The sequence below is a fragment of the Pygoscelis adeliae genome, unplaced genomic scaffold, assembly GCF_000699105.1.
Source record: "Pygoscelis adeliae isolate BGI_AS28 unplaced genomic scaffold, ASM69910v1 Scaffold21, whole genome shotgun sequence".
NCBI classification, from domain to species: domain Eukaryota; kingdom Metazoa; phylum Chordata; class Aves; order Sphenisciformes; family Spheniscidae; genus Pygoscelis; species Pygoscelis adeliae.
In genome coordinates this window covers 5,249,243-5,267,258 of record NW_008824243.1, presented here as the reverse complement: position 1 = coordinate 5,267,258, position 18,016 = coordinate 5,249,243, and the positions used below count along the sequence as shown (strand labels likewise).

General features: G+C 36.1%; 1 protein-coding gene across 4 annotated transcripts in view; it reads left to right on the top strand.

Moving 5' to 3' along the window:
- Positions 1-17,728, top strand: part of DCUN1D4 (DCN1, defective in cullin neddylation 1, domain containing 4) — a 29,318-nt gene extending 11,590 nt beyond the window's left edge. For all 4 annotated transcript variants that reach the window (XM_009335151.1, XM_009335150.1, XM_009335153.1 and 1 more), the window contains 7 exons: positions 6,904-6,995; positions 9,392-9,462; positions 11,080-11,171; positions 12,064-12,172; positions 16,127-16,231; positions 16,691-16,793; positions 16,904-17,728. In XM_009335151.1, the coding sequence (XP_009333426.1) occupies positions 6,904-6,995; positions 9,392-9,462; positions 11,080-11,171; positions 12,064-12,172; positions 16,127-16,231; positions 16,691-16,793; positions 16,904-16,959 (628 nt within the window). In that variant the 3' untranslated portion in view covers positions 16,960-17,728. The remainder of the gene's footprint in view (positions 1-6,903; positions 6,996-9,391; positions 9,463-11,079; positions 11,172-12,063; positions 12,173-16,126; positions 16,232-16,690; positions 16,794-16,903) is intronic.
- Positions 17,729-18,016: the final 288 nt, after the last annotated feature.

The following is an 18,016-nucleotide window of genomic DNA, read 5'->3' as shown; positions in this document are numbered from 1 at the left end:
GGACTCTGCTGAAAGAGAAGATGATTTCTAAAGGCTCTTGTACTCATAAACTTAAACACATCTGATACCAGGGAGCTTGTGATAGCCTTCACCCTCAGTTCCAGGCTGTTAGGGATACAGCCTCATCTTGGAAGGGTTAGTGGAATAATGACACTGGCTATTGAGGAAAAACATTTGTAGGAACAAATCCAGTTAGTGAAGTTAAATGGAAATGCTGATCTCATATTCTTTAGCATCCCACCCTTATATAATAAGAGCTTGAATTCTGTTAATTAATGTTCATAATGTCACCTTGAACCATGAATGCAGTGTTTCAGTGGGAGGGAATTTTTATACCAGATGATGTATAATGAAAAGAACTCGGTGTATTCATTTCTGGATCACAGTAAGATTTATCCTGTCTTAAAGAATAGCTATTGGAAGTAAACAGTTTAGCACACACTCACCAGAACATAATGACTTGAAGACTTAGTTTGTATTTTCCTCTCAGTATCACAGTGTTGACTTTATTGTACTTCCAATTCTCACAGTATAGGGTATTCTCAAATTGGAGTTAAAAATAAATTTTCTGTACATTGCTCTTCCGTCACTGTGTTAAGGGTCTTAGGAAAGGTAAAGCAAGTTTCATGTAAAGGTATTTGCTAGGTAAGAATACAGTCCTCACTGTGTAATCATCTAATGCTGTGTATCTGTTACACAATCTCTAGCCAAATACTGGCTTTTTCCTTAGGGCAAAATGAGCTGTATAATGTAATGTCTTCTTTCTGATAGCCTCATTTAAAAAATAATTCCTCTCCTTATTCCAGAAACATGCTGAGGGCAAAAATGTTAACAGTAATAGATATTTGGACCTTGGAAGTATGAAAACTAGGAATATTTATCTGCTTCCCTGAAAGCTACATTTTCAAGCAATTAGATCTAGAGTCTAATTTATCCTGGATATGTGTATGGACCACATAAGGGCCTATTAACATGAAAAATAGATTTTCTTTATTGAGAAAATAGTCTATAGTGGAAAAACATAAGTTTTGAAAACACAGTCAACACACTATTATTAACATGGGAAAGTAAAATGGGAGTGTACTAACTTTGGAAGTTTTCAAAACCTTTAGTGTTGAGAGGTTTTTTTTTGTTCTGTTGTCATTTACTAACTTGTTTGGTCCTGCCCCATGCAGACAGCCTGTGTTACCAACTGTCATAGATGTCTAGACCTTATTCCTTGAAGTAGAGACTTTCAGGTATGCACAGGTACAATTTTCCCTGTTTCTACACCTTTTCAGCGAACTTCACTTAATAGTTCTGAAGAAACTTAAACTGGACATGCGACTATCAGCATGTATGCTGTTACACATACTGCTCCTTAAGTAAGCCTGATGAAGTTCAAAACATTAATTTAAAAGTTTAGAGATGATTGTAAGTCTTTAAATAGGGAGGAATAAGACACATTCATTCATAAAACTTAACAGTCCAGTAAATTTGTCCTGAGGTTTGCTTTAGACAGTCTTTGTGGTGCCTTGCAAATCATAGAACATCCCTCTTCCCCCTCCCTCCTTGTTTCTACTACAGTATTTATGAGACTATTGCTAAAATCATAATTGTGAATGAATAGGTAAGGCTTTAAAAATACTTTAGTTGTGCTGCACTGATGAAAATTCTCCACCAAAATTTTCAATTAATTAATTAGAATTAATGGAAGTAGTAGGGGGCATCTTCTGCAATCAAAAGTTTGCATCTTTCAAAATACAAATAATCTGAAAGCAATTAGTTACTCAGTTCGAAGCTCAAACAAAATGAGGTAGAGGTTTTGAATAAGTTCTGGTTGCATAGAAACAAAGCTACTGTTGGTAAATTTCTTAATGTTTTCATTCAGTAAACACTGACAATCTGAAATGAGCAGGCTGTAAATCTTCATGAGGGGTTAACTTTTGACTTACCATAATAAACTGTACCTTCTTTTTCTTTTTTCTTTTTTTCTCTTAAATGAGCTATTACCAGCTTCCACAATCAAGAGAATATTTTGTGTGACTTAAACTCCATGCTTTCACTGATCTCAGTTTGAATATTCTGGAGCCACACAGCCCAGAGTTGCTGCTGTGGTAGGTGGAGCTCTAACAAATTCCAGTGCAGTTGAAGCATGCTCAGAGCAGAAGTAGATACCCAACTTTGAAGACTGCAGTAGATTGAAGAGAATTACCGTGACCTATTCTTTTTGCTGGCAGCGACCATGTACTCTTACAACACTTGCCTAGTCACCCCATAATAGCTGGATGGAATTTTCATGCTTTTGCTTTCCCACCAAATCAGTTACGAATGGAAGAAAATAATCTGGAAAAGATATGGATGATCGTGTATTTAAAGAAACACGAAAGGCCTAGACACTCAGGTTTTTTTAATTAGTTTGTTTACATGTACCTATAGCACTTCCAATTATAAACTACATTGTCTCGTTTTTATTGCAGGGATATTACAATTCTGTAGCTCGTAAGAATATTTCAAAGATAAGTTTGAAAATGTATGTTATGAGTCAGCTATTAGGTCATGATGGAGATGCGAGCATTTCTGAGGAAATAAGTTCATTTAAATGTGGTTAAGTAGCTGATACCACTTTTATAAAATTTAGGCAGGTTAATATGTTGCTTTTTCCCTGCCCTGTCCCACATTCTTTCCTCTCTCTAGTTGGTAAAATGGCTGTTAGAAAGAGATAATAAAAAAGAAAAAGCTAAATGCTCCTTAAGGGGATATTGGTTATAATATAAAGAAACATTTTTTTGAGGTCTGCTGTCACTGTCCTGACACTGACAGTGTCATGCTAAACTAATAAAAACTATTATTTTTCAAGCAAAGATTTTTCTGAGTCACTGTACCTGCATGTGTGTCTCATCTAAGAGACAAATATATACTCTTTGCCCATATGTATTTTTTTTTTCTTGCTGTTCCTGAGGGGCAGCATGTCAGGGTTCAGAAATGGAAGGGTAATTCTAAACACAAAGGCTTGGAGTTTGCTGTTGTCCAGTAGTGATAGGTATAGCAGACACTCTGGGAAAAAGTTCTGCACGCACCTTTCTAGCTCTGATGATGGAGAAGACACTCTTTAGCAATCCTGTTCCAGTGTCAGCATTCTCTGACAGTGATACAAATTCTGGTATCAAAAGTACCAGGTATTCTCATTGGCACTTCCTTTACGGAAGGTGTCTGTGGGGTTTTTACTTCCCCCTTTTTTTTTTCCTCCAGACTGAGCAGTATGTTCTTTCACTTCTGGTGTGTGATTGAAACTCTGCAGGGTCTTCTTTGGTAATTCGCTTATGCATTGATGGTCCCTAACTGTAACATGGTCCGTATAATGGTTGTGCATATATTTGAAGGTACTGGTGCTGGTCATCTTGAAGAAGCTGTGAGCTGTTGAGGACTCGCTGTTTGGAACTCGGATCTGTTCAGTAGATGTTTGGTGCTCCCAGAGTATTCAGATATCTACCCTGTGCACTCTGGCAGTTTGTATTTGTCTGTGTAGCAAGAGACACTGTCCTTAGCACAAAGACAAAACACATCATCTTGCAGTATGTACAGAGAAATTCCAAAGATATGAGAAATATTCCAAGATACAAAATGGATGCCAGACATCTCTGGCAGTTTGTGTTTTTCTGCTCTGCCCATATGGTTCTTGAGACGATCAAATCTGTATTAATGATAGTTCAGAGGACAGAGTCTTTGGAATCACCTTTACCCTGCGCTGCCAGGTTGGGCTCGCTGTGATAATTGAACTGAGTTGTCCTAGGCTGTACTTGTCTACTTACTTGCTTGTATCTCCCTGCTCATCTCACTTCACCAAGCACTTCAGGGATTAGGAGTCTCTTGCTAATAGAACTATCTGGTTTGGCTAGACTGCGGGGAGAAACTCATTTGGTGTTTGGAGTAAACAGAGAGAACAGGCTTCATCTTTATACGTGAGAGATCGCTAATAGCGGGTCTGCATTGGTGTTCCTTGTTTCTGTCATACTCCTTTTCAAGTGATCCTTGTCTTGCAGAATATGTGCTATTAGTTCCTTTAGGCTGAGAGAAAGGCATCCGAGATTCATCCAGCCGTGTTTGTTGCATGGTTTTGTACTTTTGGCCATGCATGGTCTGTTTTCATTACAAATGTGATACTGTGTCACCTGCACTTTTAATGAATGTCTGGCTAATTAGCTTGTAGCAGAGACTGGGATAGCTCAAGATTATATCCTTTCTGATACTATTTTCTGAACCTGTGAAGTAATTTCTCTTACCGGCACAGGTTGGAAGATCTGTAATCAGTTCTGGTTTCTCAAAAATCAAACTCCAGTGGTCAGATATTGAGGTTTTTGAACAATAAGTTTGAGGCCAGAGCGTTGTGCTTGGAGTTACTTGGCATTATGTTGGGCACACAGACTTAATGACTATTGTTGTTTCCCGCAGTTCCTAAACAATGACCTTAGCCTTAAGCACAACAAATGACTTTCAGTCCCATATCAGTCCTACGAAAACTTGCTATGCATAGGTGCAGTGAATGTATAAAAAGAGCTGTTTTTTTCTGTTCTCGTTCACTATTCCTCTTACACATACTGCTGTCATTGGTGTCTTGGTTCAGGCTACAGTGTTTAGCTCTGCCACTTGTAGATGCAGGAATCCTTTTTCTGAAATACCTGGATGACCTAGAGCTCTGTCAGTAAATTTGTTTCTTGAGGGTTCCTTCCCAAATCCACTGGTCACATACTGACAGCTAATGTGTGGATGAGTTACATGAACAAGCAGGACGAAGCACTTGGTTATCATCCCTTCCTAAGAAAAAACATTGAGTCTTGTGTTGAATGTCTGTCTTTGGGAACCACATTAGCTTTGCATGTCCTAGGTCCCAGCAGTGTTCTTACAGACTTCTTGAATAAATAGAATAGAATAAAGATGTTGGCTAGCTCCTGCTACAATCGGTTTTCAACTTGGTATTCCAGTTGGTGTTTGTCACATTTGTTTGCTACAAAAAAGGGGATACTGAATAATGAGACTTTTGCCAAAGTGGCAGAATGCCTCCTTTCTTTGTTTCAAGACATTTTTTTGATTCCTCTGAATTCAGAATAGCCTAAAAAATATTGGAGCGGTCTTTCATAATCACAGTTCATTCTGCAAGTATGAGAATGCTGTCAGACCTATTTTAAAAAAGAAAAAAAACCTGTTCCAACTCTCACTTATACCTTCTGGCTTAGTTGTTTACTTACTGGGCAGTGCTGTCAGCCTGTTCCTTTGCAACTGCAGTAAAGCTTATACAAAGTAGGTAATTCAAATAGAAAAAAGTGTTTTCAAAACAAACAAAAAAACCCTCTACAAATTGTGGGTGTATGAATATATGTGTTTCTGAGACCTGTATGGCTGGCATTTTTCTGCAGCGTGTCAGTTTGTTGCAGATCAGTGTTTCAGTACAGTGTTAATTTTTCTTTCCATCTTGAAATTTCTTAAGAGTCTTGTTTATATTTGTCTTCCAATTAGCAATTTAGCATTTTGCTCTGACTAGTATTAGTTTCCTAATGGTTAGTTGCTTTAAAGCAACTATGACAATAAACACGAAGTAGTCTTTGAATTACTGTCAGAATGATCTGTGTGCCGTTAATTTCTAGCTACAGTTCCTCATAGCTGATAGCCGAGCTAGGTGGAGAATAGTGGGATCAGTGTACTCCAAGATCATAAGTGTAGACATCTTTTATATGTCTTTCTAGAAGGCCAAAATGGTGATGAAATTAACTCCAAATTAATTTCATCAAGTTGTTTCAGAATTCTCCTTGAACCAATTAGCCACTTCGTTGTCCTTCCCCAGGAGGGTTTGACACTGTAGGAGGAAGGGCTGCATGCTTGGAACACTTAGAGCCGTTCTTGGCTACCTCCTCTAGTCTAAGCCATTTATTGCTCGGCTCTTTCCAGCCTTTATGAGCCCAAGCTACTGCAGAGTGGTGGAAATGGATGAGAGAATGCATACGCAGCAGTGAACAACTACGTGGACTGCTGAGTCTCTTTCCTCTAACAGGCACAAATGATACTGTTTCTGTCTCAGAAAAGTCTAAACAGGGTGGAGTAACTCCTCAATTTCTGCTATGCCTTCCATGCTTTAGGTGTTTCAGATACCAGCCTCCTGAATTTAGTACTTCAGTGTTGTTTCCTGAATGTAGTTAAAATTCCTTATGCTTCTTGTCAGAGAGCATTACCTTGCCGGTCATCTCTGGGGGGAAGGGGCGCTATGGATCTAGCATTTCAGATAACTATTTACCCAGTGATGAATGAGGTTCTTTTAGTTGTTGTCAGTGAGGACCCGTAACCTGTTCTCTGTGGTTCTTTTGTGTTACCAACTTACTGGCTTTAGAATAACGTAAGTGTGGGTCATGTCTATTTTGGTCTTTATGCCTTTTATAGGATTTTTTGAGGAGGTGAAAAGAGTATGTGCAGCTCTCCTTAGTTAATAATTCAGAGTGCACAAAGTATGTGTGTGTCTACAGGTAGGACCTGTGTTGACTGTGACATGGAATTTCTCTGGGTTTAGACACACAGCCAAGTTGCAGCCCATCAGTTGATTGTGGTAACTAATGGTGTACACAAGTCTTACTTGAACTTAGACAAAGCGGTTTGGGGTTGAATTTGAACTAGTCTGTATTTGTTGTAAGGAAAGTTCATGTACATGGATAACGATTGTGAATCAGTTGAAGTGTGACAGACTGAGCAAACACAGTATTTAGGTTCAGTGATTCTTACTCTGTTAAGCAGTGTCCCAAATGACTGGATATGAGGACAGAATGTTGGGTAAACTGGTTCATGAAAGGAAAAACGTTGCTGCTTACACTAGCTGTTGACTGAAAGATTGCTTTTAAATAATTGATGAATTAATTGCTTGTTTCTCTTTCTTTTTTCAAGTATGTATAGAAAATATGATTCAACTAGAATAAAAGCAGAGGAAGAAGTCTTTTCAAGTAAGAGATGCTTAGAATGGTTCTATGAATATGCAGGTAAGGGTGAAATGCAGATTTCCTCCTAAAAACGATTTAATCTACATTGGAATATAAAAATTGCATTAACTGAGCTTTTCCAAGACTGAATATAGAGGCTTTTTTTTTAAAGTCTTAAAGAAGCTTTTCTTATGTTCTGTGTAGCGTGAAGTTGAAGAGTTCAAGGGGCAATTTTGTCTTTCTCTCTATTCTATAAAAAGAATACAGAATGTGTGTAACTTAAAATATTTTGGAACATGTATACTTTACTATTCAAATGTATAGTTAAGGCTGTATTTCTGTCCAAAATGTTGTTACTTCTCTGGCTTTAGAAGTTCTGTCATCTGCCATGTTAGTGCTGAATAGTACAGAATTATGCTTCAGGAGAAGCGTGTGTTTAATTAAAAAAAAAAAGGTGGGGGGGGTAGTAACATTTTTTGCTTACGGTTTTAAGCAAAGAAGTGAATAAATTTCAGTATCTTGTACTAGTCTTGTCTTTATATAGTTTTTTCCATCACAAGGTATAGGGAAGGTAGACTGAATTACTTATTCTTGCTCTTGTGTATGAGAACTTTCTTCAGGCATTAATTCTAGGATTGTTAATTATGATCGGTCACAAAAGATGATCGTTTAATAGTGAAGTTTGGTCGTTGCATTCATTTTTTTACACATGGTTTTCTGAAGGGGAGAACTTGAAGTTTGGGGAAGAATGATCTCATGACTGTAACGACCAAAAGGAAATGAAATAGGTGATTGACAAAGAAAATAAGGTCATCTTGCAGTTTTCTCATGCTGTCTTGGATAACGTTGCTCACAGCTTGTTCTGTTTTGTCTACTTCTTAGGCATAATGAAGAGTGACTTAATTTGATGTAATAAACTATATTTTTTTTTCTTCTAATAATATAAACTAAATTAAATACTTTGAGATCTCGCTTGCCTGTGGCAGTCTGTGAGAAGAGATTCAGACAAATTCAAGCCAAATCTAACCTGTTAGATTCTCTGCCTTTCTGACCAGCTCGATTTATTTTTTTACTCTAGCAAGAGGGATAACTCATTTTTGTCAAGACTTTCATGGAAAGAAGGGATGAAAGGAAGGCTGTATATGAAAGAACTTTTGAGTTTCCATTGGATGCATACACCAAGATAAAACAGAGAAAAGTGGAGAGCATGATTCTGTTTACAGTATTGAGTAACATTCTAAAAAATGAATTTTCAAAGAATAATCTCTTTTGTGTTCTTGCTTCATAACTCTTCTCCTTTATATATGCAGACAGCTGACACTGCATTTGTTTTTTTTTTTTTCCCTAGTGTGTCTTTACATTGCAGAATGCATCTTTTTAAAGACTGTTGTGTACACTCAGAGAACTGTGAGAGGATGTCATGAGAAGATGGGAAAAGATATAATTAAACCTTGTTATTTCTAGAATAGTAGGTCACCTAATAATAAAACATAAATTGATCTTCCCTTTATAAAACCTCTTTTTCTTGCACATGTGATCTTTATACTGGATGAAAGCAGGCATTTCAGCCTCTAATGTTTTTTTCCCAAATGAGCCCTTTAAACATAAAGTAATTCTAACAGAATAGTCCAAGTACTTAAAATGTACTTAAAAAAAAATAGAATTGCACAGCACAATTCTTAATGCCTATACAATTTTTTCAATAGAGTATTGTAGAAGTTACAAATATCTTGATTTAACAGTGTGTTTTAATAGTAGTGCGTTTTAATAGCATCTGTATTTTGAATCTTTTTTCCTTTTATGTTGGCAAAGGAATGGCTGTAATTCATGTCTTCCTTCCCCCTGCAGTTACTAAAATTCAGATAATGGGTGGCCATGGTATAGCAATATGAGTAAACAGGAGCAGGAGATTTTTATTTTAGGCTCTTTTTTGTAGATAACCTTATATAAAGATAGTATATGAGACAGTAAGGAATGAGGTTCTGGGAATGATAATGTCTTTTATCGTGTATAGCTACACATCACATTTTTATGTGATATGATCGTGATATCTCTATCACATAGAGATTCAAGCCAAGAAACGAGTTTCACTAACCATTGTCCACTCATTTAACTGTGGTAATACTACGTGGATGTTCTGGTAGTCTTAAGTGCATTCTTACAGGTCTTATTAATTTACTCTTCCAACATTATCTCAGCAAATAGGTAGAGTAAAGGATATTGTCAGGAATGAAAAGTTGTTCTACAGTTTTTCTGTCTCTGTTTCCAAAGGTGAGATAAAGATTTAAGTGTGTCCAAGTCTGGTACTAAGTGTGGAAATATTTACTGCGTGTCAAAACAAACAAAAAAACCCTGTATGGAAGTTCAGGTTGTACTGTGTGATTGCATTTCTCTTGTGCTGTAAAGGTCAGACTGTTTTAACTTTCAGATGTAAGTAAAGTGCATTTTGTTTGCAGGCACTGATGACATTGTAGGGCCAGAAGGTATGGAGAAATTTTGTGAAGACATTGGAGTTGAACCAGAAAATGTAAGTTCAAAGTCCATTCAAAAGATGCCTAATCTGTTATGATGTACATGAGCCAGTCTTAGATCTCTTATTTTTTCCATCACGAATTACAAAATTCTTGAGAGTTTTTAAAAAAATTAAAAAAAAATACAAACCAGAGAGGTTTATATACATTTGGAAACAACTTGCCTTTATTTTAAACCCCATACTGTCAACCTGTAAAAACTCAATTTGTCCGTGTTGCCACCCCTTCTCTTTCACTTTCCCACGCCCCCCAAAAAGAGACTTAAAGAGGGGAAAAAAAAAAAAGCTGATGGTTATCTTTTCTGAAATAATGAGACAGCACTGGAGATTTAATGTAGCAACTACAAAAATACAAAGTAATGTTTTCTTTGGGTTTTCTAGGAGAGAAAGGGATTTCAAATATTGTGAGCAATATTAGTACTTCCATGATGCCATTTCAAAACACAAATAAGGAATATATATAGTTATGTATATATATTTTATATGTATGTATATATAGAAGTAAATAAAACTTAAAAAGGAATAGTTGTGCCTTTTACAGGCTTTGCCTAATTTAAATGTATATGCAAGTCCCATCTTTTGCAGGATTCATAAAGCATTATCTGACTAAGTAAAATGAGAATTGTGGTTTTGAAAGATTTACTGAAAATATAAGATGTAATTTGCTAATTTTGGAGTTCATTAGTATAATAAACCCTTGAGACTTATGCAGACACTGGGGTATGTAAGTAGGTATTCTGATTTCGCATTAAAAACCGTGTAGAGCTGCACTAACACTAGCTAGTTAGTGGCTGAGCTGCAAATTTAAATGACTTGATTATTTTTATTCTTCTAGTCTGCAGGGTCAGTTGTCCTGCAAGTTTTTCCATGTATATATCAAAAATGGTTTCTTAAGTTTCTGCATAAGGTAGTAATCTTATGGTATCACTTTATCTAAATTCTTTACTGCTTCAGTCTTCTGTGTGAGATGTGAAAAGGACTCTATTTCGTTTCGGTCAAAACTGAAGTGTTTATGTATCGGCCTCTGTTTTGATGTGTGTTAATGTTAGTTCACTTAGCTTTACTTAACATCTACTTGAATTATACTGCATGTTCAGACCTGCAAAATTAGGTAGGCTGACGGTACCCTGGGGTAGCTGGATTCAGGTGGGGTCATTACTAGCTTTAGAATAATTGGATTTCACAGAGCTCATAGATTGCGACTGATGTTCATCTAGATGAGAGTTTAACAAATGTCAAATGTAACTTGTCGTCAAATTGGTACTTAAATTTTGTAGTTGTTCTGGGAAACCTTTTCTGTAGCTTTTGCACCAACTCGTCTTCCTCATTGCACTGCTCACTAGATGACTGTGCGTGCTCCCTTGAAGTAAGGTGGCTACTGGTTGGTAACTTGGGTGGATGTTCACTTTGTATCTTTGTACTGTTATCTTCTCCTTGTTTGGATTATGTACAGGTTTGCTACACTATTTTAAAAGTTAAAAAGTGACAAAGATCTGAACATCCCATTTATAGGAGTAAAGCATTTGTAGCCTACTAAACAGTAGTTATGTGAAAAATGTGTGGATCTTTTTGTTAATTCTTTTCAGTTTTCATTTTTTTTTTTCTTTAAAACAGGTAGTTATGCTTGTACTAGCATGGAAATTGGATGCACAAAACATGGGCTACTTTACATTACAAGAATGGTTAAAAGGAATGACATCACTACAGTAAGTGCTTTGAAAAGCCTCTTAAGTTTGGTATAGTAAACCCAGTTTTTTAGAAGAACCACACTTTGATGTTTTGACTCAAAACACCTAAAGCCAGGGAGCTCTACTGTGGAGTAGAAGCCATAAATTTTTGGTCCTATTTATGGTTATATGGCCACTTAGAGACAACTTGAAACCTGACGGCTGCACGTTTAAATGCAGTTGTATAAGTGTCTGCAGTCTCAGGAAAACAGAAATGTCATGAGGTTCGACATTGTTTCTGTCCCCAAAGACATCTGTCTTTGTCACTGGATTGGACCTATCTATTAGATATTGGTATGTTGTTACAGCATGTGTAGTTTAAAATGCTAAATAATAGAAACCCTTTCTGTGACTCCGCATTGTCATGCTCTTTCTAAGAGTTGCTTTCTCCAGTTGAGAGCTTATCTTCATGGCATAATTAACATAAATGTAGTTGAATAATCACGTTTTAGAGAGTTGGAGAAAGAACTGTGTTTTGACTTATCTTCCAGAACAAAATCACTAAAACGGTGTAGGAAGTTCTATAGTTTCAGCAAAACTGTAGAAGTATTGTTTCACTGCTGTGGTTTGCTGGTTGTTTGCCATGTGTAGACAAGCTCTTAGTTTAATCTGTTGGAGAGTGCATTTTCTACAAAGCCAAACAAATTTTTATCAGAGTACCAGTGTAAGACTTTGCTATTTTATCTAAATCTGTTTCATGCTGTGGGTTTAATCAAGGCATTTTATGCAGACAAACTCATAAACATGCCTTTGTACAGAGTGATGTATTTTGAACAGATTGATGAGGATACATGTTAGAGATTCTTTTCTAAAACATCAGACATCTGTGTAAGAACACAGACTCTAAATTCACTTTGTGCTTTTCTTGTAGATGTGACACTACAGAAAAATTGAGAAATTCTCTGGATTACTTGAGATCCTTATTAAATGAGCCTACCAATTTTAAACTTATTTATAGATATGCATTTGACTTTGCACGGGTAAGTACTGTGGAAGACCAGCATCTGAAATTAAAACTTTACTTTCGTAAGTAATAATTGGAAGACTGCATACTTCTAAGTATGTTTCTCTTAAGATACCACTCAAGATTGCTTCTAACAAATGGAACTGTTCGTGTTCTAAAAAAGTATATGCAAAATGCCAGAACTGGGGGAAAAAAAAAACCCAGGATGCTTGATGTCCAGTGGTTTAGTGTTTTGACACGTTTTGTTACCTCTCTGCTTCAAGCTATTTTGTGACTTCAAGGAAATCATTTAGGCCCTATTCTGTTGCACATTGGAGCTTTGCCACTTCCACTGGCTTTATAATGACCCTGTTTTTTCTTCTTGCTGTTTGAATTTTGTGAGCATAAACGTATTTAAAACAGGAAGGCACTTCAGGCATTTCTGCATGTGGTAAAAATAACTAACATGATAAAAGCTGGATATGATATAATAGAAATACTGGTTCGGGAGACTGTTGGAAGGTCATTAATGATGTTCTCAGTATTTATTAAACAATATCCTGATATCAGTCTTCCTACTATAAAATATGTATTGATAAAATTGTACCTGGTATTGGAACCTATAATATGCATAAGACTATTCCTACTTAAAGGGAGCAGTAAAAGAACTTTAATTTTCTGAATTAACATTTTGACATGAATTTGGACATCCATCTTGCTAACGTGATGGAATATACAGAAGATTTAACGTAAAAATGATCACAGGCAAAACTGAAGCTCAGATTTCAGTGCAGGAGAACCAAAAGCACCAAGCAAATCTGCAGCAAAAAAAAGTAACATGAGAAAAATAATAAGAAGAAATTGAACTGATAGCAATTCTGATAGTTAAGGCTGTCATAAGTAACTCAGATTTGTGGTACATCAGTACTTTCGGCGTGTCAGCATGCAGAGATTCACAGTAGTTCACTTTTAACCAAGGAAACCTACAGCTGAATATGACAATGCATGGTATTAGTTAGTATGAGAGAAAAAAAAGCCATATCAACATCTTAATTCCTCCTTTGCTGTGTAAAGATTTATTCTGCCAGTTTTGCTCAACGTAAAATGCAAAGGCTAGAAATAACTAATGTTGCCAAAGAAGTTCAAGATACTGATGAAACATTTGGAGTAGATTAAAAAATGTTTTAGTAGTAGCAAATCTGCCGATTTGCCTGTCAAAAGTTAGTACAGAAACTAAAAAAAGAGGATGGTGGGTGGCGTTTTTTCAAGAGGTACCAAATTGATGTGATAAACAGTGTTCTTGAAAAAGAATTTAAACATTGAAACACAAATGCTGTGATGTCATTTGTGACAAAAAAAAACCTGGATTGTAGAACTGCAAGTCAAAGGTATATCAACAGAGGAATTGTCAAAACAATATTAGATCAATAGAGTTATTGAACTTCCAGTACTGTGGAGCCAGGGGAAGTCTGTAGGAGAATGGCATCTAGTAAGAATAGAAATGAATGCTAGCAAAGGCTGATACATTTATCTAGATGTGGCAGATGAATCTGTACATAGTTTTTATCAGAATAATTGAAGTGATTGATAGAAAAAAGCTGATGGGAACAGTTTTGGGTTTTGATTCAAAAGATTGTGTAATTTCCATCCTAAGGGTAATCATTTCCAGGAAGTGCTCCATGGCAAAATACACTTGTCTAAACTTCTGAAGTTTTAAGAGAGAATTTTTAAAAGCGTCTGTTGTGATTCGGTATTTAGAGTTAGTTTGTCAATAAAAATAAGTATCATCGAGGTCTTATGCGGCATGCACGATTTAAGTCAGCATGGATTTGAGGAAATAATTTAAAACACCATATGTTGGTATTAAGCAAAAATACATTCCTTGCTCCCTGTTTGCCATTGTCATTGCCAAGTTTGAGAACATGCGGAAGCATGTATTTCATGGCTTAAATAGGTCTTTTATCTGAAATATTGGGAAAAAAAAATCTCAGAAAGACTGCCTGTCATCAATGTAAAACAAATACTGAAATTTATCAGAGTTTGTCAATATATTCTTTCCACTGTATCCAAGAAAGAGAATGTTAAGTATCTGGAATGTATGTTAAGAATGAAATTGGAGCATCTGTCACGGCAGATGTGCCATTAGGCAGTTGGAGGTGGGTATAAGGGGCTTATCTGAACAATTTGTTCCGAACAGTAGTCGGAGAGGGAGAATGTAGAAACCTAACAATGTAAGGTATGTAAAAACAGCATGGCCAAAGTAAAGGCAACAGAGCCTGATTTCATTAACACTTGAGTGTGTGGGAAGAATTCAGAGTATAAACATGGAAAATAAAATACATTCTCACAGCGGTATGATTTCTGCTTAAAGGTGTTTGTGACAGAGGTGTAAATGGGCTTTGGAAAGAGGATTAGTTTTTAGAACTATTTGATACTGGAAATAAGTGAAAGAATTGTATCATATTAATACAGAAATACTTTTGCAGGTTTGTTTTTCTGCTTTATCACTAATCGAAAAGCTTTGTTCATCCTGGGATTTACCTTTTCCCCTCTAGATCAGTTTGAGTAAAGCCCCTCTTGGATTTAGTTAGTGACCAGAATGTAAAACAGTTTCCGATGTTTTCAGAGTTGCTGGCCTCCCCACTTTCCTTCCAAAACAAATCTGCATTAAATTTTGTCGACACAATTTTAGAGTTGAGGTGTATTTTGTATGAAATGGGTTTCAAGAAGAGAGGATAACCTTGTGGCTAAGGCATTTAGTTGTCTGAGAACTGGGATCTCGCTCTACCACATCCTTCCTACATGATAGAAGACAATTCAGTTATGTTTTGAGCTTGTTTTTTTAATAAAGATGTGTATTCTGTAATACATGCAACTGCACTTGTACAGGTGAGGCGTAGGGCTCAGTTCCCTTTGTCTTGGGTAGCTGTCTTGCACTGTTCTGTTAGGCACTCCCTGTGTGCTGGATATCCCTATATCCCTGTTTTTTCTTAATTTAGACTTCGCAGTCTGCAATCATGAGTACATATAGAGAGATCAAGGTCTACAGTAGCTAATATGGAACTTTATTTTTTGTGATTTCATTAATTTCTAAATTTGTAGCTTAATGCTATAACCGAGGCATAAAAGGGTGAGGTTTTACGTCTCATCTCTCACCAAAATTTACTTAATTTCAAGACAACAAATCTAGGTGGATAAACTATTGAAGATAACAAAATGGAATCTTACATGTACACACGTTAATTTTGAGATGTGCAGAAGTTGTGTTATCAAATATATTAACTTTCCCACTGATCAGATGCAGTGAATCTGCTGGGTACAGATGATGCTTCTTTTTCTTAGCAGAAACAAAAAAAAATCATCCTGTAAGCCTTAATATACTACTGCTACGTTGGACTAAAACTGGGACAGTTCTGAGAGGGATCTTCATGTGCTAGTGTATTATGTTCCCTCTGCTCATTTGATAATTAATTTAATCTGAAGTTCATCTAATCAGTAGAATAACAGAAGAAAGAACCTCCTTGGCTCACTCTTGCATAGTCAGTGTTACTTGATAGCTCCTTAACTATCTACTGACAGTTCACATAGTTGTAATAATACAGCAGGAAATACGTGCAGCAGTACTATTTTAAGAGACGTATGGCTATGCAGAGGCATACATGCAAACATGGGTATGGGTCTAATGGCCATTGCTTTCTAGAAAGGTCTGAAGTCACAAACGGGAGTGTATGCCTCATCTGCGATAGTGGTGACAGTTTTTTGGGAAAGTCTATAGAAAGCAGCATCTCTGTATAGCAAGCCATTAGCTGTGAGGAAGGAAATTTTACTAGGAAGCTGTGTTTTATTAAAACCCACTGTTAGATACTGCTATTTATTATTTATTTGTTAATTTATTTTACGTATGGGTGAGCTGTAGTACAGGCAATGGGGGAAGTGAAGAATCCTGAAATCACGCTCTCTTTTCCTTTTTGACCTTTTCCTTTTTATGCAGGAAAAGGACCAGCGCAGCCTAGATATCAATACTGCCAAGTGTATGTTGGGCCTTCTTTTAGGAAAAACATGGTCTCTTTTTCCAGTATTTCACCAGTTTCTAGAGGTATGAAGTTTAAAGCAGAATTACATTTTTTTTGGTCTGTCTTCTCTGATAGTTTAACTAGAGGTAGAATGAGCAGTTAAGCATTTTTTGTTCTGATTTAGAATATACTAACCCCCAAAGCAGCACTTGTAACTGGTTATCTTTCCTTTCTTCCTTTTCCCCAAATCTCTGTGCTGTTAAGGTTTATGTAAAGCAGGACAAAGTATAGAGTGTCTTTGATTTGCTTTTGAACTTTCATTTTATTGCTATATGTTTGTCCACTAAAAGATGTCTTGATCAGAAACGTGAATTATTCGACACTAGTTTGATTACTAAGTGGTTTCTTTAATCCTGTTTAGTTTAGATGGCGTACAGATTAAAATAATAATTCATCACAAGGTTTAAATTTTCTGTAAGAAAATCTGAATTTGAGGGAGTTGAAAATACATTTTAGTAACTTCTGTCTCTTGCCTTAAGCAGCAATCAAAATACAAAGTTATCAATAAGGACCAATGGTGTAACGTTCTTGAATTCAGCAGAACAATTAACCTTGACCTCAGTAACTATGATGAAGACGGAGCCTGTAAGTACTACCATATGCTGGTGTTCTAAAATAATTTATTTCTCTGAGCTTAATCATTCAGTGTCCTTTTACAAAATTTTGTAAAATACAGTTATTTGATCTCTCTACAGGGCCAGTGTTGTTGGATGAGTTTGTGGAATGGTATAAAGGAAAACAGATGACATAGGAGTTTAACTATGCACAGCCACTCAAGAGTCACTGTTACCACAGTTATGTCAACCATTAGCCATAAACTGCTATTTGTATCAAAGTGCATGCTGCTTTTCTTGCACTGCATCCCTTTTGCAGGGAACTTTTGATGTTTGCTATTTAACAAGCTAGCTATGCTTGCTGTGTAGCATTGTTCTCTTTGAAGGCTGCTTTGCATTTTGTATTTACACTACAAATTGGTGAACTTGCCAGCGTCTTCACTGTGATTATGTGTATATTGCTGTCTAAATTTTGTATATGTGTATAAAAAAAAAGCTTCACCTAGGGATTATTTCTGCAGAAATGTATTGTAAAAATAATTTTGTGGCATATTTCTAGTCATCACTTACATGTTTGTTGAAACTTTAGTTATTCTGTTTTTCTTTTGGTCTCAAATGTAGCATTTCAGAAAATGAAATGAACAGACTGCTTGGACATAGTTATGTGAAGAACTATTGTCAATTTTAGTGTTACTATTTGAGATGCCAATTTCTGAGGGGAGAAGACATGCTGTGACTTTCTTCACCGGAATTCGCCAAACCTGACCTATTGCTTAATAGGAATGAAACATTGGTGTCTTAAAAAAAGAAAAAATATATATACATATAAATATTAAAACACTGTTATAGCTGTACATGCCACAGATTATTTCCATTTGAAGAAAAAAGTACTGACTTTTTAATGTTAAAACTGCAGTAGTCATTACAGGTACAAATGAACAAATTAAAGTACCTTTTAAAAATGGGTTTTAGACTTTCGTAAATTGCCTTTGGCATACTCCTTTTAATTTTTGGTGTACCAAGAGTGTTTGGTCTACGTTGCGATCTAGTGAAATTGAAAATTCTAGCTAAAATTAGTGGTTTGGGGAATAAAGTCTGCTCACCCCTAGCACATAGATAATACAGATTTGGTTTGGTTTTTCTTTTTGTAACATTAGCCTTTCACAGGGTCTCTAACTTTGTGTTTCTAAGTAATTAAAAATATGATATTGAGTAGTCAAAACATTACTTTTTCTTTCATGCTGGGGATTGGAA